At 41.1% G+C, this 27,451-nt stretch overlaps 1 protein-coding gene across 3 annotated transcripts in view; it reads left to right on the forward strand.

Moving 5' to 3' along the window:
• The window catches only part of UVRAG (UV radiation resistance associated), a 148,778-nt gene that overhangs the window by 29,209 nt on the left and 92,118 nt on the right, over nt 1-27,451 (forward strand). For all 3 annotated transcript variants that reach the window (XR_005587866.1, XM_039498765.1, XM_039498755.1), the window contains exons 5-6: nt 773-847; nt 8,120-8,205. Coding sequence is in view for 2 of the 3 variants with exons in the window: in XM_039498765.1 (XP_039354699.1) it covers nt 773-847; nt 8,120-8,205 (161 nt within the window). In the remaining variant the exon portion in view is untranslated. The remainder of the gene's footprint in view (nt 1-772; nt 848-8,119; nt 8,206-27,451) is intronic.

Here is a 27,451-nt window from a genome sequence, read left to right on the forward strand (position 1 = left end):
GTGTCCTGCCCTGGTCTCTCTCTCTCTTGCTCTTTGAGTTTGCCGTCCTAAAATGAATCTACAGCTTTAAAAGATGGAAATGCTTTGAAATGTCAACATTATTTATAAAATAGGCTTGTAATGAAAAAGCATTTGTTGTTGGATCCAGTACTTGCTGTGCAGAAGATGATTTTCAGTGTTCTGTTTCATTTCATTGCACCAAGGAAATAGCCCTCTAGAGAATATTCTCTAACACTACCTTTTTTGTTTATAAATAACCTTGCCCCCTCAGCTAACACACTTAATGTAGGAACAGTTTTGTGTTGAGCCATAAACAACAAAGAATATGATTGATCTAACTATGCATTATCTGCTGAAAATTGGCTCCTTTATGACTGAGCTGTCTGAATGAGCTATTTCCTTGTTTGTTTTTATTATTTTCGATCTTCCTACTATTTCTCTACTTCTGGCTCTAGGAAAGAGGAAGACTTGTTTATCTGATACTGTAAGTAGTTCTAGGTGCTATATAGTGGTTAAGGCAAATTTTTTATTTCCCATCTTGGAAGATGGGAATAATCACTGAGCATATCAGCCGTTTCCTGTTTAGAGGTGTGAAAGTCAAGTGTGTTCTCTATGGTAATAGTTCAGTTCCCTCATGGACACTATTAGCACTAGAAGGAAGAACTGAAAAGGTGACAGTCAGTCATAAAAATAGCAATTAATATTAAGCTTGATTGCAGGTAAACTAAGTTGACCCTAATGTCATTGGTGTTTTTTTGTTTTTTAACTACAGATACATGCTCGAAACCCAAATGAAATAATTTTTGGGTTGAACGATGGCTATTATGGAGCTTCCTTTGAACAGAAGGTACGAATACCTAATATTTATGCAAATTATGTAGTAATGATAGTCACAGGCTGTAATTTAAATTCTTTTGGCATAGGCCAGCATTTTCAAGGTTCGGTGCCTACTGTAAGCACCTAAATAATTGGATGTTGGGATGCTCAGCATCTCTGAAAAATTGGGCCACTTAAACAAATGGCCTCACTTTCAAGAGTGCTGAACCTTTCCCACTTTTGTCTAGGTGCCTAACTTTAGGCACCAAAGCTTCAAAATTGTAGACAGTTCTTACTGTCCTCTTCACTTACCCTCTGTCCCTGAGGCTCCATGTTGCAGTTTCCATCTTTGCTTTCCCAGTAAGTTTAATGGAACTAGTTGTAGCCAGTCATTGGCTTGTAAATGACCAGAAGGGTTACTGTTGAATGAAACAAGTTACCTCTTTCTCTCTGCAAAAGCAGAGTGCTGCAGATAGCACACTCCTAATCCTGCCATCTTGCATAACTGGATAACCAAAGTTCAGTTACTACTTGTCTTAATGGCTGTGCAGAGCACAAATGCGAGATTAATGAGATTTCATGCAGTTACACTGTTTTAAATACTTACTGGGCCTACCAGTTTTAAAAAGTATTTGATCAACATCTTATTAAAAAATTATTTCCAGAGTCTCTGTAATGTCTTGTGTTTTTAGCTGCCCAGAAATGCTTGTTTTCATCTTTGAATACTATGGTTTTTATCAGTCAGCACTCATGACCACTGACTGACCAGTCAGTCGGCACCAATGACACATGCATGTGAGCAACAAACTTTTTGTAAAAAGCTTGAAAATGAAATCTGCTTCAAGTGGCTATTAATCATGAAGGATTACTTTGAATTTAAAGTACCTTGAGTTGTGGTGTATTTCAAAACACTTAATGACCAGACACACTAATCCTAAAAGTAAGTTATTTACATTAAGACCTGTAGCTTTCACCCCCTTCTTTGAATGATTTCCCCTCTTTCATGTCTCCTAATCTTAATCCTCTAATTTTTTTCAAGCTAATACAAGGCAAGCAGAATAGTCAGCGTTTTGACTCTGACCGTGTTACAGTTGAAGCTGTGTTAGCAACAACTATGTATAATGTAATTATTGCATTTTCTAAGCACTGACAGTGTACAAGACCCATACCTTGCAACTAACGCAGCTTGCCCCAAAGAGCTTGCAACTAAAACACTTAATTGTATGCAGGTGGCTCTGGGAAGCCAACAGAAGTAAATAACTGTGTTTTCGAAATACAGCTGTTGACTTGCTGCTTGTGATTATTTCTGAGATGAGACTTCGCGAGGAATATGAATAGAAGCTAGTGGCTTTAGAGTCTAGACTCTGGCTGACTGTTCCATGCTTTGGAGAAGCCTCAAAAATGGCATGGAGATGACTCTGAGAAGCAAACAAGTGGGGCATACAGGCTGTTAGAGGGGCCTAATGTGCATTTGCAAACATGATGGTGATTTCAGTGAACAATGTGGACAAGTCTTTTTTTTTTCTCTGACTGTTACAGTGCTAGTTACAAGCATAACACCAGTATCCCTCAGTTATGCTGTATACCTGTAAGTTTCCAGATGGAATTCAGGACTCGGGTGTTTTTTGTTTTTTTTTAAGAGCCCTAAAGGGTTGGTAACAGGCTACTTGAGAGGTTGCCTCACTTGCTATCCTTCCTTTTAGCTGCCACCATTCGCTGACAGAAGTCAACTTGACTGAACTCAGTGGTCTGCCAGAACCTGAATTTAACTCTTCTGGACATGATGCAAGACTTCTCTTTTTGCTCCTTGCAAGGAGAGTGTCTGAAGTGTTGGAATTTTATTTGGGTTTGGCACTTGGTTTTTATAGTGTCATGGAAGGATGAGCAATATACTGTGTAACACTTTATAAGGGTGCATAAAGCACAGATGCACTTCTGTTGATTTAATATCTTTAGAAATTGAAACTAAATTAAATTTAGGCTTAATCTAAATGAAGAGAATACAAGTTTTAATAAGGCTGAGTCCAGGCTGGGACCTAGTGGCAAAATCTGTTACAACAAATTTTTTTCAAGGCCTAATGAGAACTTCTAGGATTTTGGGATTCGTAATGTTTGTGTTAGAGGATCTCCTCTGTCTCTATCTATAACTGGGACCTCCAACAACAGTAAAATGCAATATGGTGCAGTCATAATCAAATCCTGTTGAGGAGCTTGCATATTGTAATTTGATGTGTTTTTGGACATGATGTAGCAGTTTGTTGACAGAATCAGTTTCTCTAATTCTCAATTTAATTTCTTCCTTACCTAACTAGATTCTTGGAGTCCTAGAGCAAAATACAACACATCTCAATATAACTCTAGTTTCCTATTTTAAATTAATCTTGTTCTGAGATGCTGGTCATAAACTAATATATGTACTACTGACATACCAGCTTTACATTTGGTATCAGGAAACAGCGCAGAATGCCAAGTTTTAAAAAAAAATTCTGAGGATCTTTGCCATCCACTCACCATTGTCCACTATCATGACAGAAATGGGAAGTTGGTGATTGTCTGTCTGACAACCACCAAAATGGAACTAGACTGCTGGCACAGAAAATAAGGTTGTAGAGGATTTTTTAAACTAAAGCCTGGGAGAGAGGCAACAGCTGCAGAGGAGCACATGGTTTGGGCAGAGACATCCATTAGGGATGAATTTATTAAAGGGGCAACTCTATGTCCTAGTATAGAAGATAGGAAAAGTTGAAGTACAGGTAGGAGCTAGTAATGAACAGTCAAATGTAAGTCCCATGTAAGCATAACACATGAAAGCCAGCAACTAAATCTTGACAAAATGTACAAGTGCTTATGTACAAATGCTAGAAGTCTAAATGCTAAGATGGGTAAACTAGAATGCCAGGCATTAAGTGAGGAAATTGATATAAAAAGCATTTCAGAAATTTGGTGGAATGAGGATAATCAATGGGAATGATAATAGCACGGTACAAAAGACATAGGAATGACACAGTAGGTCACGTGTGGCGGGGGGAGGGAACTACTATGTTATAAAAGCATAGTCAAATAAGGTGAAAATCTTAAATGAATCAAACTGTACCATAGAGTTTCTGTGGATAGAAATTACATGCTTGAATAATAAGAGTATTAGCAATAAGCATATACTGACAACCACCTGACCCGCATGGTAACAGTGACTATGAAATGCTAAGAGAGGCTACAAAACCAGAAAATACAATAATAATGGGTGATTTCAACTATCCTCATATTGACTGGGTAAATGTCCCCTTAGGGCATGATGCAGAGAGAGAATTTCTAGATGCCATAAATGGCTGCTTTTTGGAGCAGTCATCCTGGAACCCACAATTGCCTGGAGAGGCAGTTCTTGATTTAGTCCTAAATGGAGCACAAGATCTGGTCTAAGAGGTAACTATAGCTGAATTGCTGGGTAATAGTGACCATAATCTAACTAAATTTACCATCCGTGTAGGGGGGGAAAATACCAACATCTCCCTCCTTCCCCCCCTGTAACATTTAACTCTTAAAAATAGGAGCTACCCAGGAATAAGGGTGCTAGTTAGACAGAAGTTAAAAAGAGCAGTCACAAGGGTAAAATGCCTGCAATCAGCATGGAGACTACTAAATACCGTAATAGAGGCTCGGACCAAATGTATCATAAAAGCCAGTAGGACTACCAAAAGAGTGCCACCATGGCTTAAAAAGCAGATTAATGGAGGTCATTAGAGGCAAAAAGAAATCTTCTAATTTGAAAGTCTGATCCTAATGCGGAAGATAGAAAGGAGCACAAACTCTGGCAAGTGAAATGTAAAAGTATAAGACAGGCCAAAGAAGAAATTGAGAAGTAACTTGCTAAAAGATGCAAAAACTAAGTGGCAGGATATCTACCAAACAGGCAGTGGGGCCCCTAAACAATAACGGTATTAAAGGAGCACTAAAGGAAGAAAAGACAATTGCAGAGATGCTAAATTATGGAGTTAGGTTGACATAAGGCATCTTACGTCGACCTAATTGTCGGTGTCTACGCCACAGGCTTGCTCCCGCCGATGTACATGCCCTACCACATGGACATAACTCCGCGTCCATGAGAGGCATAGGACTTATGTTGGTGTAGTTAGGGTGACGCAGTGTTCGTGTAGATGCTGCATTACTTACTTCTGCTGTTGGCTGTCATTCTTGTCAATTTCACAATTAGATCAGCTAAACTGTTGGAGCCATGAAAATGACAAGGGCGGCCACTGGGACTCCCGGCTCCCCACTCGGAGCCCGGCGCTCCTGTTGAGGACACGCACTGCTGACAGAAGGAGGGTAGTGTGGACATGAAAAATGTCTGTAATTACTGCAGTGGTTGTAATTTGACCTAACATAGGTTGACTTAAGTTTGTAGTGCAAACATGCCTGAATTCTTTGCATTTGGTTTTCACTGCGGGGGATGTGGAGGAGGTAAGCACATCAGCGCTCTTCTTTTGAACAACAAATCTGAATTGCTGTCCCAAACTGATGGGTCAATAGAAGAAGTTTTGGAACAAAAAGGTGATAGTTGATACAGTGTAGTTGGGTTTTCAGAAAGTCTTTGATAAGGTCCCTCACCAAAGGCTGTCAAGAAACCTAAGTAGCCATAGGGTAACAGGGAACATCCTCTCGTAGTCCAGTACAGTAGAACCCCCTTTATCTGATCTAATTGAGACTGGGGTCAGATCAGCTAATCAAAAATTTGGATAATCCGGACAATGGGAAAGTGCGAGGCTATAGCGCCATCTAGTGGCCACAGGATAGATTGCCCGCTTCTGGACCTGTGTGTGCTGGTTGTTTGGTTAATACGGATAATAGAGGGTCAGATAAACTGGGCTCTACTGTACCTATCTTTCAGTTAGTTAACAAAGGGTGGAAATAAATGGTCTCTTTTCATAGAGAAGAACAGTGTTGTCTCAAGGACCTGTCATGTTCAACATATTCATTAATCTCAAACAGGGTGAATTGCAAAGTGGCAAAGTTTACAGATGATACAAAATTATTCAAGATAGTTAAGTCCAAAGCTGACTGCAAGGAGTTACAGCGATCTCCCAAAGCTAGGTGACTGGGCAACAAAATGGCAGATAAAATACAGCACTGATAAATGTAAAGGAATGCATAGGGCGGGGTGGGGGCGGGAGAGGGATAATACCAAATATACGTATACAATGACAGATTCTAAATTAGCTGGTACCATCCAAGAAAGATCTTGGAGTCACTGTGGATAGATTGGTGAAAACTTCCATTCACTGTGCAGCAGACAAAGTATGTTAAGAACCCTTAGGAAAGGAATAGAAAATAAGACCGAAAATATAATGCCAATATACAAAACTATTGTGAGCCCCCATATAAAATCCTGTGTCCAGTTCTGGTCACCAAATCTCAAAATGGATATAGTGGAACTGAATGAGGTTCAGAGAAGGGCAACAAAGATGATCAAGGGTATAGAACATCTTTCATACAAAGGGAGACTAAAAAGACTAGGGCTAGTCAGCTTAGAAAAGAGACAACTAAAGATGAGGGTATGTTTGATTAGGTCTAGAAAATTGTGAAGGGGGTGGAAAAAGTGAACGGCGAAGTTCTATTTACCCACGCAGTTCCATAGTGTGTGCAAGAAAAAACATAGCTTAAATGGAAAGGGGGGGAAACTTCCTACTGAAATGCCCACGGGACATCTAACTGTACAGCAAAAGACCTCCAAGTGCTTTAGTATTGGCTAAGCCCCACAGCAGCCCACTCAGGCAGGTAAAGGATGTTTAGGTAGGATTACTTCACCCACATTAAAGTGCAGTTATTTCTGTGGTGGAAAGCAGTAGCTGTTCGTTTTAAATTTATGGTGTGTGATTAAAGTGAAGAAAATCACTGTATCCTGCTGAAACGCTTTCAGGGACCTGGTGAAATTCTAACACTGGTAAATACATAAAGGTAAATGCCTGTATTTTTCATAGAATTGTAGGACTGGAAAGGCCCTTGAGAGGTCTTCTAGTCCAGTCCCCTGCATTCATGGGGAGACTAAGCGTTATCTAGACCATCCCTGACCAGTGTTTTGTCTAACCTGCTCTTCAATGACAGAGATTCCACAACTTCCGTAGGTAAATATTCCAGTGCTTAACTACCTGAACAGTTAGGAAGTGTTTTCTAATGTTCAACTTAAAACCTCCCTTGCTGCAATTTAATCCCATTGCTTCTTGTTTTATCCTCAGAGGTTAAGAACAGTTTTTTTTTTTCTCCTCCTTGTAACAACCTTTCATGTACTTGAAAACTATCATGTCACCTCTCGGTCTCCTCTTCTCCAGCATAAAGAGCAATCAAATCTTTAATGTTCACACATGTCTAGGCCTCTTGTCCTACGTCTTGTCTTACCTTTTTGTCTCTAGCAGCACAGTTCTGGGACACTGTATTAGTGCTGACTGGGAAGGAAGAGTTCTTACACTTCCTAGGTGTGTGTCTATCAAAGTATGGCACCTGCCTGACACAGACTGATTTGAAATCTGACAAAATTGCGGCACAAGATAATGTGACATTCCTTCCTGCCATCCCTTGTGCAGACCGTGGCCATAATCTTGTGTTCCTACAAATTTTGGCCGGAAGCTCCTCCATGGATACCTTGGTCATCCCAAGGAATACATGAATCTCTGAAGGGTGTTTATGGAATGGATAAACAATAACTTTCTAATTACCACTTACTGAGAGCCTGTTAGTGTTGCATGTCCGAGAGCAGATTCTTGAATGCATTGTGCCTTGCAGAAAGTCTGTGTTCGAAACTGGTTGAAGCTGGGGAGTTTCAGCGGAGTTGCATTTTGCATCCTGGAGTCTGAGTAGACAATATTAGGCAACTCATGCTAAATGGGGTTAAAGATGTGCTAAAGAAAATAAAATGGAATACGAAACACTGCTAATAACTTAATGCATAATTGCATTATGCTGCATGCTTAGCTGTTTGATTTACATAGGGTGACCAGACAGCAAATGTGAAAAATCGGGACGGGGATGGGGGGGTAATAGGAGCCTATATAAGAAAAAGACCCAAAAATCGGGACATCTTGTCACCCTAGATTTACAGCAGGGTCGTAATTTGTCTCCTGCTGCAATCACCACCTTCCTGAGAACTAAATTGCTTCTTTTTGGTGCTTTTGAGGTTTTTTTTATTGTGATATTCAATGCTCTTTAAATGTAAGGGCAGTTGTGTGGTCCCACGCGCACATTAGTCTTATCAGAAAATTTACTCTGATTTTATTTATTGTATTTATTTAAAGTGGTTTTCTTTCTTTGCCTTAAGGATCATTCAGGCACCCAGAAGAGTAGTCTTCTCCAGGTAGATCAGAACTGTGTCCGTAACTCATATGATGTCTTCTCGTTGCTTAGGTAAGACTTTTTAGAATATTGCTGTATGTGTTTTTAAATTGCTTGGTGTATGAGGAAATGCATATATCTTAAAAAGAGAACTGTTTCTAGACTGCTAATCGTTCCTTTTGGGAAACTTCTTCTAAATGGTGAAACTTAACCACTGTCAGCCGTGCAGGAGCGCTAGTGTCAACAGGGCACATGGTTTCTCTACCATGGTATTATCTAAACCGGTTTCATGGGAAATTTAAAACAGCCTAAAGTAGAACCAGTGTTAGCAGTTTACAATTCCAGGGCTGTGTGCATTCCACACTCTATAGCCAAGGAATTTATTTCCTGCAGAAAACCCCTTGTCTGCACAGCAAAATGAAAGCAGACTAAATGTTTTAAAAACGGTCATCTGAAGAAGAGGATGCCTGTTTTTTGTGTGTGTGGGTTTTGTGGGTTTTTTTTGTGAATTACCAAGGGCTTGGATGATCCAGTAGTCAGAACAAAACTAGCAGTGTAGTTCTTGGATTCTTCTAATCAACCACTGAGTTGTGGCTACCTTGGGCCATCTAAGGCCCCTGTCCTGCATTATGATCTGTGTGGACACAACACACTGCTTGTGGAAGCGCCCCATTGACTGCAGGGACTCTGTGCAGGCACAACAGTCTGCCTATGCAAATCACAATGCAGGGTTGTGACTTAATTTACCATTGTATGCTCTAATCCCAACTGGGAAAAAGTTCAGGTCAGTTGGGAGCTGGATGTTGTTGGGCTGACTCAGATACAATATTTTGAGAACTTCTGTGGTGTTTAGCATTGTAGAGGAGTGTAACCTATCACTTAAATATTGACTGTAGCCTGAATTTGAGATGCTTATATAGAAACTCTAGTTATAACACTTTCTGTAATTCTTATCTAGGAATGTGTTGAACTTCAGGTCTAGAGTAATCATAATATTTGTGTCACAAGGGAAACCCTTGATAAAGAGCTATACATTTCAAATTCCTTCAAAAACTTTGAAAATTAAATTTATTTCTTTAGTTGTAAACATCTAATCCATTTAGTAATCTTACCAGGAGGTGTCACTGTTGCCTTTAAGAAATGTCAGTAATATATTCTCCTATAGTGCAAAAGAGATGATAGGAGTTGAGCTGACTCTAGTTCACTTACTCAGAAACGAAACTATGATCACTCTTAAAAAAATTAAACTTGCTGTTCCTTGATTCTATAAAACAATATATGAAAGAAAAGCTGCATTCTGAAATTCTGTCTGTTTGTAGTAGGAAATGTGCAGGGTTCATACTGTGCAATCTCCAACCTACTTTGTGATGCTATTAGAGACTAACAGAAAAAGTAATTTTATAGAACCTTTACTAAAATAAAACTACATATTTTAAAGGGAACTGAGACAGTATGTGGCAGTCACCCTGATCACTGCGTATGTGTGGTACCCATTTTCCCCATTCTTTTCCTTAATACAAATTGTAATTGCAGTGCATAGAGGTTTTGGGGTGTTGTTGTACTATAAATTATTCAGTAAGGAACGTGAATGGCCTGAAGCCTTGTTTCTATCCTGGCTAGTCTCTAGGTGTGGGCCTGATTGTGCAAGTGTCTGAATTCCCTTGACTCAAAATTCTGTGGAAGATGAGGGGATTCAGGGGTTGTTTTTTTTCAGGACCTTCTAAGCTATTGGTTGGTCAGTCACAAGTACAGATTGAGAACTTGAACGCAATTGCTTCATTTTATTGTTGAAGAAATTGTAACTCTTTTTCCTGTCTTTGGGGCAGTGTTTGTTTGCTTCTTCATGTCTCCTACTTTCCCTAAAAGTTTCCTACATGGTGGCTGCAGGTGGTGGTGCATGCTATTGTTAATTGCAAAGCAACTTCTATTCTCTTTCTTCATGGACACCTTTCAAAACCTCCTGGAAGTGATGTTTTTCGTGGCTGGTCTTTGCCTGCTGTTGAAATAGTTGTTCTGGAAAGTCTGCAGAACTTCTTGCAGTTTAGGAGTTGCACTTTTTTTAAAGCAAGTAGTTTAAACAGCTGAGCTCTAAAACTTCAAGCTCGGTATGTAAATAGGCCCTAACGAAAAGCATGTGCTTGGCTATATTTGTGTGTGTGTGTTTTGTTTTTTAAACTAATTGTGAACTGTAGAAAACTCATTTAAACACCAAAGTGTTAGCTGAATGTTTTAAGGTGGAGCTGAAGCATGTGTGTTCAGATACTTAATTCCAGATATTTACAAGCTCAGCTACTGAGGCAGGTGAAAGGGCTTGTATGTGGACAGACAGGTTAGCTCTAGAGCAGGGGTCAGCAACTTTTCAGAAGTGGTGTGCCAAGTCTTCATTTATTCACTCTAATTTAAGGTTCCGCGTGCCAGTAATACATTGTAACGTTTTTAGAAGGTCTCTTTCTATAAGTCTATAATATATAACTAAACTATTGTTGTGTATATAAAGTAAATAAGGTTTTTAAAATGTTTAAGAAGCTTAATTTTAAAATTAAATTAAAATGCAGAGCTCCCTGGACCAGTGGCCAGGACCCGGGCAGTGTGAGTGCCATAGGTTGCCTACCCCTGCTCTAGAGTAAGATGTTTCTAGCACCTTTTTATAGCTTCACAAGAAATCTTGCTTGGAGGGCAAAAGGGTAAGATCCAGAAGCAAACACTGCAGAGCTAATAAGCTGCTCAAACCAAATAGTTACTGGGGATGTTTTCTCCTTTTTTTTTTTTTTTTTTTTTAAACAATGAGCAAAAAATGTTTAAAAGACATGAAATTAAGCACCCAATATGGGAAAATTCCAAAAGATGTTTCCCCTTGAGTGTTAATTCTGCCACACTGTACACATGCATAGTATTGGCTATTCTTTTAACTTATAGGTAGGGCTTTGTGAGTCTTAAAATCTTCATTATGTACCTGGTTTTAGTTGGTGCACTACAGAAAATGAGAGGTAAAATGCATTATTGTATATCCTGCACACTGCATTAGCAGTATGACTGAGCTAACATTAAGGGTACGTCCATACCCAGGTCGGCGGGTTGCGATCGACTTCTCGGAGATCGATATATCGCGTCTCATCTAGACGCGATATATCGAACTCCGAACGCGCTCCCGTCGACTCCAAAACTCCACCACCGCGAATGGCGGAGTCGACGGGGAAGCCACGGACTTCGATCCCACGGCGTCTGGACAGGTAAGTAGTTCGAACTAAGGTAGTTCGAGTTCAGCTACACGTAGCTGAACTTGCGTACCTTAGTTCGACACCCTCCCCACCAGTGTAGACCAGGCCTAAAGGAGTAACTTCTGGCATCTCTTGACCTTAGTGCCAGATTTTGTAACCTTATTGTAGGGTTAGTGTTTTGATATTTAGTTACATTTTAAAAGTAATATTAAGGGATAAAAGGGACTGAACAAACTTTTTATGCTTGCTGTATCTAAAGAAAAATCTTACCAGGAAGATCAGGTATAGTGGTAAGCGATAAGTGACTGTTAAATCTGAAAACTAGGGCTGTCAATTAATCGCAGTTAACTCACGCGATTAACTCAAACATTAATCGAGATAAAAAAATTGTGATTAATTGCAGTTATAACAATAGAATACCAATTGTAATTTAAATAATTTTGCATGTTCTACATTTTCAATATTGATTTCAATTACAACACAGAATACAAAGTACACAGTGCTCACTTTATATTATTGATTACAAATATATGCACTGTAAAAATGATAAACAAAAGAAATAGTATTTTTCACTTCACCTCATACAAGTACTGAAGTGCAATCTCTTTATTGAGAAAGTGTAACTTACAAATGCAGATTTTATTTTTTATTTTTGGTTACATACCTGCACTCGAAAACAAAACAGTGTAAAACTTGAGAGCCTACAAGTCCGCTCAGTCCTCCTTATTCTGCCAATCGCTAAGACAAACAAGTTTGTTTACATTGACGGGAGATACTGTAAGTAAGAAGCAGGCAGCAGTGTCACCTGAAAGTGAGAACTGGCATTCGGATGGCACTTTTGTAGCAGGCGTTGCAAGGTATTTACATGTGGTATTTACATGCCAGATACGCTAAACATTTGTATTCTCCTTCCATGCTTCAGCTGCCATTCCACAGGACATGCTTTCATGCTGATGATGCTTGTTTTAAAATAAATAAATAAATAATGCATCAATTAAATTTGTGACTGTACTCCTTGGGGAGAGAATTGTATGTCTCTTGCTCTGTTTTACTTCCATTCTGCATATATTCCATGTTATAGCAGTCTCGGATGATGACCCAGCACGTTTGTTTTAAGAACACTTTCACAGCCAATCTTTGCGTTTCGTCAAAAGGTACCGATGTGAGATTTTTAAAAAATAGCTACAGCATTCGACCCAAGGTTTAAGAATCTGAAGCTGTCCAAAATCTGAGAGGGACGAGATGTGGAATATGCTGTTAGGAGTCGTAAAAGAGCAACACTCTGATGCGGAAACTACAGAACCCAAACCACCAAAAAAGAAAAACCACCTTCTGCTGGTGGCATCTGACTCAGATGATGAAAATGAACATGCGTTAATTCGCAGTGCTTTGGATCGTTATCAAGCAGAACCCATCAGCATAGAAGCATGTCCTCTGGAATGGTGGTTGGAATGTGAAGGGACATAAGAATCTTTAGCACATCTGGCACATAAATATCTTGCAATGCTAACTACAACAGTGCCATGTGAATGCTCGTTCTCACTTTCAGGTGACATTGTAAACAAGAAGCAGACAGCATTATCTCTTGCAATTTGTAACCAGTCTTGTTTGTCTGAGCGATTGGCTAACCAAGAAGTAGGACTCAGTGGACTTGTAGGCTCTAAAGTTTTACATTGTTTTATTTTTGAATGCAGTTTTTTGTACATAATTCTATATTTGTAAGTTCAACTTTCATGATAAAGAGATTGCACTACAGTACTTGGATGAGGTGATTTAAAAAATACAGTTAAGTGTCAATATTTGTAATAAAAAATTGAGCACTGTACACTTTGTAGTCTGTGTTGTAAAATTGAAATGAATATATTTGAAAATGTAAACATCCTTTAAAATAAATGGTATTCTATTGTCTAATTGCACGATTAATTGCTTGACAGCCCTACTAAACACATCTTTCATTAGTTTTTATAATAAATTGAATGTCATTGCACAGGACATTCAGTTTATTATATTCTGTTTATGGTATTTGTGCCCCTGCTAAATATATGTAGATGTATGGAATCATGCAAAAACAGAATTAAAGATGATAGTCAGTGGGGTAAGTATTAGTCTCCAGTTGCATACGGCCTTAACTTCCTATAGTACATATGTATTGATCACAGATATTGTATTTTTAAGAAATTTATTTTTTCTATAACTTTAAATGTGTTTTAGTAACTTGTATACTACTGTGCGTGGAAGTCCATGAAAGTCATTTGTAAGGTGTGTGCCTAGTATACAAGGGTGTCTGTTGGAGGGTGTGGAAATGGAGAAGACGTGCTGTACTTGAGATAGTATGCTATCCTGTAACTAGAGATTAGTAATGCAGATGCACAAAGGGACAGTTATGTAAGCCTGTGTAACTTTTTAAATTTGGGCATTTCCTGATTTGTGTCTAACAGTCAGTCTTAATCTAGGAAACTTCATGAACCATTTAGTGTATTTTCTATCTTATTTCTTTAAGAAAATGTTCGACACAACAAGCTAGTTATTTGTATTATCATAGTGCTTAGGAGCACAGTCATGGGTCAGGACCCCATTGTGTCAGGCACTGTACAAACAAAGACAGTCCCTGCCCCAAACAGCTTACAGTCTAAGGCCTTGTCTACACTAACCCTGTAAGTAGATTAAGTTATGTAACTTAAATTGATGTAATTTACATTGACTTAGCACGGTGTAGACACTGCTGTATGTCGATGGGAGATGCTCCCCATCCGCATAGCTTCCACCTCTCGTTGAGGTGGAGTACTGAAATTGACAGGAGAGCGTTGTCCCATCAACTTACCGCTAAATCTATACCTGCTGCATCAATCAATCAACCTGCTGCATCAATTTAGCCCATAGTGAAAACAAGCCCTAAGACAAGAGACAACAGATAAGTGGATACAGACTGAGTACAAGGAAATAATAAGGAGAACATGCTCCTTATGAAGCGGGCTCTGTAGCAGATCTGGTGCTATGTAGTTCTTGTCCTCCAAGATTTACTGTTGTTCCTGATCCTTGTATGGTTGGACTACACAAAGTGCATCCCGAAGGAGGGCTCTGTAGGTGTGAATACACTTTGATAACTTTCACTACAGTTGAGGTATTTCAGCCATGCTATATTTATAGCTATATGTAAATATAGAAAAAACTTGCTTGTTTCTGCACTAGAATTTTTTCTAAAATGTAGCACTGTTGTTACCAATAGAAAAACTACCGTAAGCAGAGCTCCAGACAGCTGCCAAGGCACTAACCATAATGTCCTCTAACTCCTCTCGAAGCAGGTCTAGATGGCATTGTGGCTAAAATGTCAGTGGTTGCCAGTACATTTCCATTGCTTCTAAAACTGCTGAAGCTGAGCCAGGGTAGCAAAGTTGGGGAAACTAAAACTCCAGAGGGCAAAGCCTTGTTTACTTTAGGATGTTTATTCTCCCTAAGGGCTGGTCTACACTGGGTGGGGGGATCGATCTAAGATATGCAACTTCAGCTACGCTATTCGTGCAGCTGAAGTTGAAGTATCTTATTTCGACTTACCTGGCCGTCCTCACAGCGGGAAGTTGACCGCCTACTCCTCCTGCCGAGGTGGAGTATGGGCGTCGATTTGAGGATCGATTTATCGCGTCTAGACGAGATGCGGTAAATCGAGCCCCGATAGATCAATTACTACCTGCTGATCTGGTGGGTAGTGTAGACTTGGCCTAAGTTTCAAAGCCAAGAAGACGCACCTGATTACTGTGCCTTGGTGAACAAGTGGGCCATGGTTTTTAGCTGCTAGGTTCTTATACCGAATAGCAGAAGTAATAAACTGCTTCCTCCAGTTCATCCCTTCTCACAGTAATAACTGCTGACATTGCAGCTTACCATTCAATGGCTTAAATTTAAAAAGATGCAGCTCAGGCTGGGTGGGGTCACTTTGTCCCCTAGCAGGAAAGGAGTCAGGCAGAAAAGAACAGGCTCCAAGGAAAGCAACCACCTTTTCCCCCCATCTTCATGTGGGAAGTGAAGCCAGAAGGGCAGTTTGCTAGATGGAAGATGGTGCCCAAGTCTTTACAACTGAACCAGCCAGTGCGCCTCTGGTTGTGAAGCTCAACCATCTCTCCCCCTCTATTTCCCCATGGGTGGGAAAGGAACAGAACGCTGCACAGACATTACCAGTGCTGGAGTACAGTAAGAAGCCTTTGGGCTCAGCTTCTCCCCCCTGCTGTCACCTCTGTAACAGAAGAGATCCCTACTCACAAGCCAGGCTGAGACTTCTAAGGAAAGCAGACCTACTTGGCCCATGTGAATAACAAGCAGTCGAGGAGGTAGGCCTTCTGGGGAGCCCGTTCTTGAACTCTGGGCGAAAACTACCTTCCTTGAGTGAGTGACCCTGAAGGAGCACATGTGGAGGGAGGGGAGTGCCCCAGCTTCTTTTACGGTTGGGAGATTCTAGCCACACAATATTTTGAGAGCTTGGTTTCACTCCTCCTCTGAAGCAGGATTATAGAAATGAATGTTTAATAGTAGGCTCTTCAGTCTATCAGAGAAAGGTGTAATACAGTCCAATGGCTGGAAGTTGAAGCTAGAGAAATTTGCCCTGGAAATGAGGTGTCAATTCTTAAGTGAAGGTAATTAACCACTGGAACAATTTACCAAGGGTTGTGGTGGATTCTCCATCATTGACCATTTTTTAAATCTGCTCTAGGAATTTTTGGGAAAGTTCTATGACCTGTTATACGAGAGGTCAGATCTATGTATCTATGAAATTCACTTCTCTCTCCCTGGACCTTTTTCCCCCTTGCTCCCCTCGCTTCGATCAGGTTTCTGTATAGGAAACTGAAGCAAACACAGTGATAAGGACACACTCACATTCGTTGTCAGGCAAGTGAATCATAGGCTTGGGCTGCGGATGTTGGGTATAAGGTTTCATCTCGAAGAATGTTAATAGAGATGAAGATGGATGTAATGAGAAAACAAGTGTTGCCACAGAACCAACCAACCAAAAAAAACAAACAAACCAATTTAGTGGAGTCTGAGGATTCTGATCTCTCACACGTGCATGCTTCAGTAATAGAGTTCATCATACCTATACAGTAATCCAGCTATCCCCTCTGCATTTCATCTTATTTTCTGTCAAATCTAGTTCCAATGGTATATTCTTCACTTCCACAAGTGGTAAATGCAGAGATTTGGGTATCTTTTTTTAACAGAAATTCCTGATTCACTTCAGGGAATTGGTACCTGAAAGAGCACAGTGGAACACACCGATTGATTGAGGTCTCGGAGTACTGCTCCTTCCATGGAAAACAAACCTGTTCTAGTCACTACGGTCAGCATGTCTGTTTTCATAATTTGGAAGAATGCAATTAGCCCTATCATAGAGAGATGCATATCCTATGCTTCTGGCCTGGCTGGACCAAAGTTTCCTATTTCTATGTACATGGCCAGTCATGAACACCAAGATTTGCATGGCAGAAGTCTGATTAATATAGTGGCTCCAGAAAGCTTGCTTATCAGTCAACTTGGTGGGCTGGTGATCGACCTCTTTGCATCTGGAAACAGTAAATAAAGTATCCTGTGTCCTCTGTGTCAGAACCTGGGATGTGAGGTGGTGAGTGACCTCCTGCAAAACTGGGCCTGGTCGCTGCTATGGCTTACAAGCTTTTCTGCTGCTCCCTAGGACTATGCAAAAAATAGGAAAGAGAGAGCAGTAGTGATACTGCTGCTTATGCCTTTCTGACTGAAGAGGCTATGACTTTTGGGACCGATTGACCTAACCCTGGATCTTTGGATGGATCTGAGGTCTGCTACTGGTAAACCAAACTGGTTTAAAATGAATACTTGGATAAAGTACTTATGGATCCCAAAAGAAAATGAAACAATAGTTATTCATTCTTCAGTGAAGCTGAATCAGAATGGTTATGGCAATATTTTACAATTTCAACAACATTTTTTCCTTTTATTCCTGGAGTTGTACTTAAATCTTTGGCTAAAAGATGCATCAGACTGCACCGATGTGTTAAGTTTCAGGTTCCCTTCATTATCGTCTTCTGGATTTCTTCTCATCCACATTTGCAGCATTGTCTGTGATAAAGCTGCACACTGGACATGGGAATTTTTAAATTTGTTACAGCTTTTACTGCTACTTCTAAGTATACTGGGCATTTCTTGTACCAATTGTTGCTATAAGATAGACAAACCCATCTTCTGTTATCACATAAGCATATGTTACTGGATCATTGTGTACATTGTTCCACCCACCAAGACTCAGATTAATGAATTTCCCTTCAATGTTTTTTGCACAGTGTTCAATTTCCTCTTTCCAGCAATGTGTGCTCTGCCAGGTGGAGAGTAGCCTGGTCATAGGGATTGAACTACGACAATGAAATGTTTCATCTGAACAAGATGAAAGGGAGAATTTGAACTGAGCAATCTCTTCATCTGTGGCGTCTTGCTGGAATTTACTGGTCCTGATTATGAAAAACATCCATGGGCTTTACTGGATGAGGAAGTTTTTTTTGTTTTGTTTTGTTTTTTAAATATACACAGGTAGTTTTACTGTCTGTATGTTTAGTTGCAGCACTACTGGTTGTACTAGCAGATTACTCTGACGTTTTGTTGACATTGCTATTGGTGGACATTCATAACCCCTTATGTCAAAGCTGGACCTTGAAACAAAATGGACTAATGAAAAGTCTGCCACTGAGTATTACTCAGCGCTCTCATTTGAAAAATAAGATTGTAAATGAGATTCCTCCTCCTGAAACTGTTTGTGTTACTATTTATTTAGTCTAAAGCCAGCTTTATAGGGAAAATAATAAATCCATAATTATCTAAATCATAGAATCATAGAATCTCAGGGTTGGAAGGGACCTCAGGAGGTATCTAGTCCAACCCCCTGCTCAAAGCAGGACCAAACCCAACTAAATCATCCCAGCCAGGGCTTTGTCAAGCCTGACCTTAAAAACCTCTAAGGAAGGAGATTCCACTACCTCCCTAGGTAACCCATTCCAGTGCTTCACCACCCTACTAGTGAAAAAGTTTTTCCTAATATCCTGCCTAAACCTCCCCCTCTGCAACTTGAGACCATTACTCCTTGTTCTGTCCTCTGCTACCACTGAGAACAGTCTAGATCCATCCTCTTTGGAACCCCCTTTCAGGTAGTTGAAAGCAGCTATCAAATCCTCCCTCATTCTTCTCTTCTGCAGACTAAACAATGCCAGTTCCCTCAGCCTCTCCTCATAAGTCATGTGTTCCAGCCCCCTAATCATTTTTGTTGCCCTCCGCTGGACTCTCTCCAATTTATCCACATCCTTCTTGTAGTGTGGGGCCCAAAACTGGACACAGTACTCCAAATGAGGCCTCACCAGTGCTGAATAGAGGGGAATGATCACATCCCTCGATCTGCTGGAAATGCCCCTACTTATACAACCCAAAATGCCATTAGCCTTCTTGGCAACAAGGGCACACTGTTGACTCATATTCAGCTTTTCGTCCACCGTAACCCCTAGGTCCTTTTCTGCAGAACTGCTGCCCAGCCATTCGGTCCCTAGTCTGTAGCAGTGCATGGGATTCTTCCGTCCTAAGTGCAGGACTCTGCACTTGTCCTTGTTGAACCTCATCATATTTCTTTTGGCCCAATCCTCTAATTTGTCTAGGTCCCTCTGTATCCTAGCCCTACCCTCCAGCGTATCAACCGCTCCTCCCAGTTTAGTGTCATCTGCAAACTTGCTAAGGGTGCAGTCCACACCATCCTCCAGATCGTTAATGAAGATATTGAATAAAACCGGCCCCAGCACCGACCCTTGGGGCACTCCACTTGATACCAGCTGCCAACTAGACATGGAACCATTGATCACTACCCGTTGAGCCCGACCATCTAGCCAGTTTTCTATCCACCTTACCGTCCATTCATCCAGCCCAGACTTCTTTAACTTGCTGGCAAGAATACTGTGGGAGACTGTATCAAAAGCTTTGCTAAAGTCCAGAAATAGTACATCCACTGCTTTCCCCTCATCCACAGAGCCGGTTATCTCGTCATAGAAGGCAATTAGGTTAGTCAGGCATGACTTGCCCTTGGTGAATCCATGCTGACTGTTCCTGATCACTTTCCCCTCCTTTAAGTGGTTCAGGATTGATTCCTTGAGGACCTGTTCCATGATTTTTCCAGGGACTGAGGTGAGACTGACTGGCCTGTAGTTCCCTGGATCTTCCTTCTTCTCTTTTTTTTTAAAGATGGGCACTACATTAGCTTTTTTCCAGTCATCCGGGACCTCCCCCGATCGCCATGATTTTTCAAAGATAATGGCCAATGGCTCTGCAATCTCATTGGCCAACTCCTTTAGCACCCTCGGATGCAGCGCATCCGGCCCGATGGACTTGTGCTCGTCCAGCTTTCCTAAATAGCCCCGAACTACTTCTTTCTCCACAGAGAGCTGGTCACCTCCTCCCCATACCGTGCTGCAGAGTGCAGCTGTCTGGGAGCTGACCTTGTCTGTGAAGACAGAGGCAAAAAAAGCATTGAGTACACTAGCTTTCTCCACATCCTCTGTCACTAGGTTCCCTCCCTCATTCAGCAAGGGGCCCACGCTTTCCTTGACTTTCTTCCTGTTGCTAACATACCTAAAGAAACCCTTCTTGTTACTCCTAACATCTCCGGCTAGCTGCAACTCCAAGTGTGATTTGGCCTTCCTGATTTCACACCTGCATGCCTGAACAATACTTTTACACTCCTCCCTGGTTATTTGTCCAATCTTCCACTTCTTGTAAGCTGTTCTTTTGTGTTTAAGACGAGCAAGGATTTCACTGTTAAGCCAAGCTGGTCGCCTGCCATATTTACTTTTCTTCCTACACATTGGGATGGTTTGTTCCTGCAACCTCAATAAGGTTTCTTTGAAATACAGCCAGCTTTCCTCGACTCCTTTCCCCGTCATGTTATTCTCCCAGGGGACCTTGCCCATCAGTTCCCTGAGGGAGTCGAAGTCTGCTTTTCTGAAGTCCAGGGTCTCTGTTCTACTGCTTTCCCTTTTTCCTTGTGTCAGGATCCTGAACTCGACCATCTCATGGTCACTGCCTCCCAGGTTCCCATCCACTATTGCTTCCTCTACTATTTCTTCCCTGTTTGTGAGCAGCAGATCAAGAAGAGCTTTTCCCCTAGTTGGTTCCTCCAGCACTTGCACTAGGAAATTGTCCCCTACACTTTCCAGAAACTTCCTAGATTGTCTGTGCACTGCTGTATTGCTCTCCCAGCAGATATCGGGGTGATTAAAGTCACCCATGAGAACCAGGGCTTGTGATCTAACAACTTCTGTTAGTTGCTGGAAGAAAGCCTCGTCCACCTCATCCCCCTGGTCCGGTGGTCTGTAGCAGACTCCCACCACGACATTACCCTTGTTGTTCATACTTCTAAATTTAATCCAGAGACACTCAGGAGTTCTCAAACTGGGGGTTGGGACCCCTCAGGGTCCCAAGGTTATTACATGGGGGGTCGTGAGCTGTCAGCCTCCACCTCAAACCCCACTTTGCCATTAGCATTTATAATGGTGTTAAATATGTAAAGTTTTTAATTGAAAAGGAGGGGGGGCTGCACCCAAGAGACTTGCTGTGTGAAAGGGGTCACCAGTACAGAAGTTTGAGAACCACTGATCTAAATCTATTTAGCCCATTATCTCTAGCAACAAGCCAAACAGTTTGAAGACCTTTTTAAAAATATTAAAATTCATAAATGTCTAAACTTTAAACAGGAAATTTCACCTTGGATGTTTGATTATATTGAGTGATAAAAATAATTTCAGAAGTCCAGCAGTAACAGTAAAAATATAACTAATTACTCCAAAGTAATATACCAATTATATTTTGAAATTCCTAAGTAACCTACTCAGAATACAAATTTATGACAGTCTGTTATCATTTACTAGAGTAGTAAGACATGGTAGGCAGGACACACAAATGGTGCAAAAATAAGTTTTTACTAATGGTTAACATAAGAACAGCTGTACCGGGTCAGACCAAAGGTCCATCTAGCCCAGTATCTGTCTACTGACAGTGGCCAATGCCAGGTGCCCCAGAGGGAGTGAACCTAACAGGCAATGATCAAGTGATCTCTCTCCTGCCATCCATCTCCATCCTCTGACAGACAGAGGCTTAGGGACACCATTCTTACTCATCCTAGCTAATAGCCATTTATGGACTTAGCCACCATGAATTTATCCAGTTCCCTTTTAAATGTTGTTATAGTCCTAGCCTTCACAACCTCCTCAGGTAAGGAGTTCCACAAGTTGACTGTGCGCTGCGTGAAGAAGAACTTCCTTTTATTTGTTTTAAACCTGCTGCCTATTAATTTCATTTGGTGACCCTTAGTTCTTGTATTATGGGAATAAGTAAATAACTTTCTTATCCACTTTCTCCACATCACTCATGATTTTATATACTTCTATCATATCCCCCCTTAGTCTCCTCTTTTCCAAACTGAAGAGTCCTAGCCTCTTTAATCTTTCCTCATATGGGACCCTCTCCAAACCCCTAATCATTTTAGTTGCCCTTTTCTGAATCTTTTCTCATGCTAGAATATCTTTTTTGAGGTGAGGCGACCACATCTGTACACAGTATTCGAGATGTGGGCGTGCCATGGATTTATATAAGGGCAATAATATATTCTCAGTCTTATTCTCTATCCCCTTATTAATGATTCCTAACATCCTGTTTGCTTTTTTGACCACCTCTGCACACTGCGTGGACATCTTCAGAGAATTATCCATGGTGACTCCAAGATCTTTTTCCTGACTCGTAGCTAAATTAGCCCCCATCATGTTGTATATATAGTTGGGGTTATTTTTTCCAATGTGCATTACTTTACATTTATCCACATTAAATTTCATTTGCCATTTTGTTGCCCAATCACTTAGTTTTGTGAGATCTTTTTGAAGTTCTTCACAATCTGCTTTGGTCTTAACTATCTTGAGTAGTTTAGTATCATCTGCAAACTTTGCCACCTCACTGTTTACCCCTTTCTCCAGATCATTAATGAATAAATTGAATAGGATTGGTCCTAGGACTGACCCTTGGGGAACACCACTAGTTACCCCTCTCCATTCTGAGAATTTACCATTAATTCCTACCCTTTGTTTCCTGTCCTTTAACCAGTTCTCAGTCCATGAAAGGACCTTCCCTTTTAACCCATGACAGCTTAATTTACATAAGAGCCTTTGGTGAGGGACCTTGTCAAAGGCTTTCTGGAAATCTAAGTACACTATGTCCACCAGATCCCCTTTGTCCACATGTTTGTTTGACCCCTTCAAAGAACTCTAATAGATTAGTAAGACACGATTTCCCTTTACAGAAACCATGTTGACAATTGCTCAACAGTTTGTTTTTCTGTGCGTCTGACAATTTTATTCTTAACTATTATTTCGACTAATTTGCCTGGTACCGACGTTAGACTTACCGGTCTGTAATTGCCGGGATCACCCCTAGAGCCCTTTTTAAATATTGGAGTTACATTAGCTAACTTCCAGTCATTGGGTACCAAAGCCGATTTAAAGGACAGGTTACAAACCTTAGTTAATAGTTCCGCAACTTCACATTTGAGTTCTTTCAGAACTCTTGGGTGAATGCCATCTGGTCCCAGTGACTTGTTAATATTGAGTTTATCAATTAATTCCAAAACCTCCTCTAGTGACACTTCAATCTGTGACAGTTCCTCAGATTTGTCACTTACAAAAGCCAGCTCAGGTTTGGGAATTTCCCCAAGATCCTCAGCCGTGAAGACTGAAGCAAAGAATCCATTTAGTTTTTCCGCAATGACTTTATCGTCTTTAAGCGCTCCTTTTGTATCTCGATCGTCAAGGGGCCCCACTGGTTGTTTAGCAGGCTTCCTGCTTCTGATGTACTTAAAAAAACATTCTGTTATTACCTTTTTGGAGTTTTTGGCTAGCCGTTCTTCAAACTCCTCTTCGGCTTTTCTTATTACACTCTTGCACTTAAGTTGACAGTGTTTGTGCTCCTTTCTATTTGCCTCACTAGGATTTGACTTCCACTTTTTAAAGGAAGTCTTTTTATCTCTCACTGCTTCTTTTACATGGTTGTTAAGCCACGGTGGCTCTTTTTTAGTTCTTTTACTGTTTTTCTTAATTTGGGGTGTACATTGAAGTTGGGCCTCTATTAAGGTGTCTTTAAAAAGGGCCCATGCAACTTGCAGGGATTTCACTTTAGTCCCTGTACCTTTTAACTTCTGTTTAACTAACCCCCTTTTAAAGCCATTTTTGTATAGTTCCCCCTTTGAAATTAAAGGGGTTGATCCAGATTAAGACATGTCCACATTGTTGTCTTTAAAGCCACTGTCTCTCTTGAGTATCTTTCATAATCTTTGTCTAAAAACTAGGCCTTTCATTTTTGTTGCACTGTTTACATTTGGCAAGTATTCCTTTTTCACCCAGAGCTACAGGAACTCCTTGAAAATATTCCCACACAGGGTGACTTTTCCAACCTGCAGCCATGGCAGTTTTTTTCCCCTCCAGTTCCCAGGTGTTGAAATCAGCGCACTCGGCTCCACTCTAAAAAAGCTGTCCTTCCTGCAGTGCCCTGCTTTGACACAAGTGTTATTCCTTTCTGGTTGCACACGCTGATTCTTTTCCTTTGTTACAGAACTCCCCTGCCCCATCCCTTCCCTGCCAGAAAAAACAAAAGAACTAACAATCCAAGACTTCTGCTTGTGTAACCCATGTGCCTCTTTGCACTGCAGTATTTTATTTGTTTAGAGGCAGTGAGGCAGTTGAGAAATTAATGGATTTCTGCTGATTTGTGTCGCTGCCTGTTTACGTGTGCAAGAAGACAGAGCAAGGCTGTTTGCGTGAATTGCCCAGAACCATCAGAAATAAGGGCTGGTAGCTACAGGGCAGATCAGTGTTCTGGCATGAGATGGAGAGTAAGTTGCCATGGTGAACGGAGTTTCAGGGGAGAAGCCATAAAACAAGAGTGTAAGACCACTCAGGTGGGCTCAGTGAATGATCCTGATGAGATATATCATGGTGTCCCCTAGAGTCCAGAGGCCCAATCCCAATGCCTGTGATGACTTTGCCAGTCTCTTGCACCTAGTAGCACAATCCCTGGATCCTCCACAGGATCAAGTCCTTAATATAATACATGACCTATTTTGCCATATTTATAAAGCTTGACTTCCAAAGATAGAATCAAGGGGAAAAACATCTTTCTTTATGGAGAAAAGCAGTCTTTAACTCAGTTTTTGATTGAGGCTCATGGATACAGCATTTTTTATCAAATGTGTTGAGATTACTGTAAGCTTAGCCTTAACATATGTTGTATTAAATTCAGATTTAATTTTAAACAGGTTTATTTTTTAAAAGAAAAACTTATAATTTAAATAAAACCCAATTTTTAAAAAATGACAGAACTTCTCTGAATGCCATTTCCTTTCTTTTGACCAAAAAAATCTTACCTGAAGAAAGGAGATTTTCAGGTAAGCACAGATACATTTTTCCTGTTCCTTATGATTTTTGACTCAGGCTACTGTTGATTTGAATCCTAGGAGTGGGTGCTTACCCACCTCACCTCAAGATAAGAGCTTTTTCCACCCAACAGGAAATAATCTTACGTTCTGGATTGTCACCCCTCTGAATATTTTGCATTTTCATAGCACATTTCATCCAAGAGTCCAACGTGTTTCAGCAGCCTACACTTCACCTCTGTGCCCCAGCAACTTCTTCTGTAAAGTACCTTTCTCAAGGTCACACAGGAAGTCAATGTCAGTGCCAGGAATAGAACCTAGGTCTTCAGGCTCCATCCTTCCTCTTCCCATCACCACTACTTTCTGCTTCTTCGCCCAGCTCACATTGCAAGAGATCTTTGTCACATTTCTAAAGGAGTTGGGTGATGGTGAGGTTAATTATGAAGCAGAAAAATCTGTTGGATGTTGTAGGGTGGAAAGGAAATGAAGAAAAAGTAAATGACATTTTAATGGGGCTTTTGTAAAATATATTTTTTTAAATTGGCTGGAGTCTGGCAGGAGCTTCCTAGAATCTAGTCTCTGGACAAATGTAAAGAAATGTTTATACAGGCTTTGTATTTTTATTTAATATCTGTTTAATAGAAGTCTTATTTTTAATGATGGGGCTGGGTGTTTGCAATTTGGATATCCCATCTCTCTCTTTGTTGCCAAAAAAGCTTTGTTCTGTTTTCTAAATCCCCAGTGTCAATAGTCTGTTTAAATAAATTTAGTGTAAACTAAGGTTGTTTTGGCAAATCGGACTTTCAGTATATTTATTTCTCTTGTGAGAGAGAGCTGTAGCATGTGTCACTATTGTATTTAGTCTGGGTAGTCATGTCTGACAACCAAAAATTCAAATACTGTACATGAAAGTTCGCATACAACAGATAGAAGGAAGAGAACAAAAAGAATTGGAACAATCCAAAAATTGGATAATCTTTCAAACAGAATTAATCACATCTATGGATCACAGAAATGTCTAATAAAATCAGAAATCTCAGCTAAATGCAAATCCATAGCAAGTATAAAAGAAAAGATTACCAGACTACAAAATAAAAGCTATGGTCTAACAATTGTGACTACCCTAAATAGCCTCCAAACACACAGAGAAGAAAATGAATAGCAGATTGCTCTGTGACAAATGACAAATTTCTTAAGGAAATACAAATTCATGGTCAATTTCTATCAACAGTGACTCCATGGTGCCATTGACATTGTATGGACTGTCAATACACAAAGATCATTCACTCTTCCAAAGTCTTGTGATCTTGCAACTAATTAGCACAAGTGCTCTGGTCTTAAAAGATATCCATAGCATGGTGAAAGGAGTCCAAAGACTTTGCAGATTGAGGGCCATATTCTGCAATCCTCTGACATCAGTACTCCCACTAATGTCAGTTGCTGAGACGAGCAGAAGTAGTTTGGATTTCTACCAGCATCTGGTATCCGGTTTAGGGAATCAGTCTCTGATTTTGGTTACTGACTAGTAAAGGTCTCAAGTTTTTGATTTTGTGTACTCACCCCATTCCCTCTTTTCTTTCCTTTTGGAAACATCCTGATTGCTGTGATAAGGGCTTGGGAGGAGGAATAAGAATTCAACTATTCTACCTCTCCAAATTACTTTTGGGTGGTCCTCCCCCCAATGTAGCTTTTCCAAAACGCATGAAACTTGCATGATTTTGGAGAATTGCACTGCAGCTCACGGGGCCTAGAGTAACAGTAAAATAAAACAAAGACACAGGATCATGATCTATGTGATGTAGGACAGAGACGATGGCAGTTCCACTACTTTTTTGTAATGATAGACCAGAGGTGAGCAAACTACTGTGGCCTGTGGGACCCTCCTGCCCGGCCCCTGAGCTCCTGGCCCGGGAGGCTGGCCCAGGGCCCCTCCCCTGCTGTCCCCCCACCCCCACAGCTTCAGCACACTGCACTGCTGGCGCAATGCTCTGGGCAGCCGGGCAGCGCAGTTGCAGAGCCACAGCCTGACCCGGTGCTCTGGGTGGGGCAGCTGTAATGCCGCCAGCCACCTGCGCGGTAAGGGAGCAGGGTGGGTTGGATAGAGGGCAGGGGAATTCGGGGTGGGGGTCGGGGTGGGGGTGTGGATGGGGTCGGGGCAGTCAGAGGGCAGGGAACGGGGGTTTGGATGGGGCAGGGGTCCTGGGGGAGCAGCCAAAAATGGGGGGGGGGGGGGTTGGATGGAATGGCAGAGGGCAGTCAGGGGTGGTCAGGGGACAGGGAGCGGAGGGGTTGGATGGGGCAGGAGTCCCGGGGGAGCCGTCGGGGCGAGAAGCGGGGGGGTTGGATAGGAGGCGGGGACTGGGCCACGCCTGGCTGTTTGGGGGGAGACAGCTTACCCTAACCAGCCCTACCTACAATTTTGGGAAACCCGATGTGGCCCTCAGGCCAAAAAGTTTGCCCACCCTGTGATAGACTCTTCTCTGCACAGAATTGAGTCTCTTTGCTGTGCTAGACACTTCCTAGAACATTAATCAGACCTCTTATGAATTGTCTTTACAGAAAATTGAGTTATTGTGATGCTGGTAAACTAAGTGCCAGCTCTGACCAAAGCTGTAGGTGTTAGCTAAGAACTGACAAACTC

Source organism: Mauremys reevesii, linkage group 1, assembly GCF_016161935.1.
Source record: "Mauremys reevesii isolate NIE-2019 linkage group 1, ASM1616193v1, whole genome shotgun sequence".
NCBI classification, from domain to species: domain Eukaryota; kingdom Metazoa; phylum Chordata; order Testudines; family Geoemydidae; genus Mauremys; species Mauremys reevesii.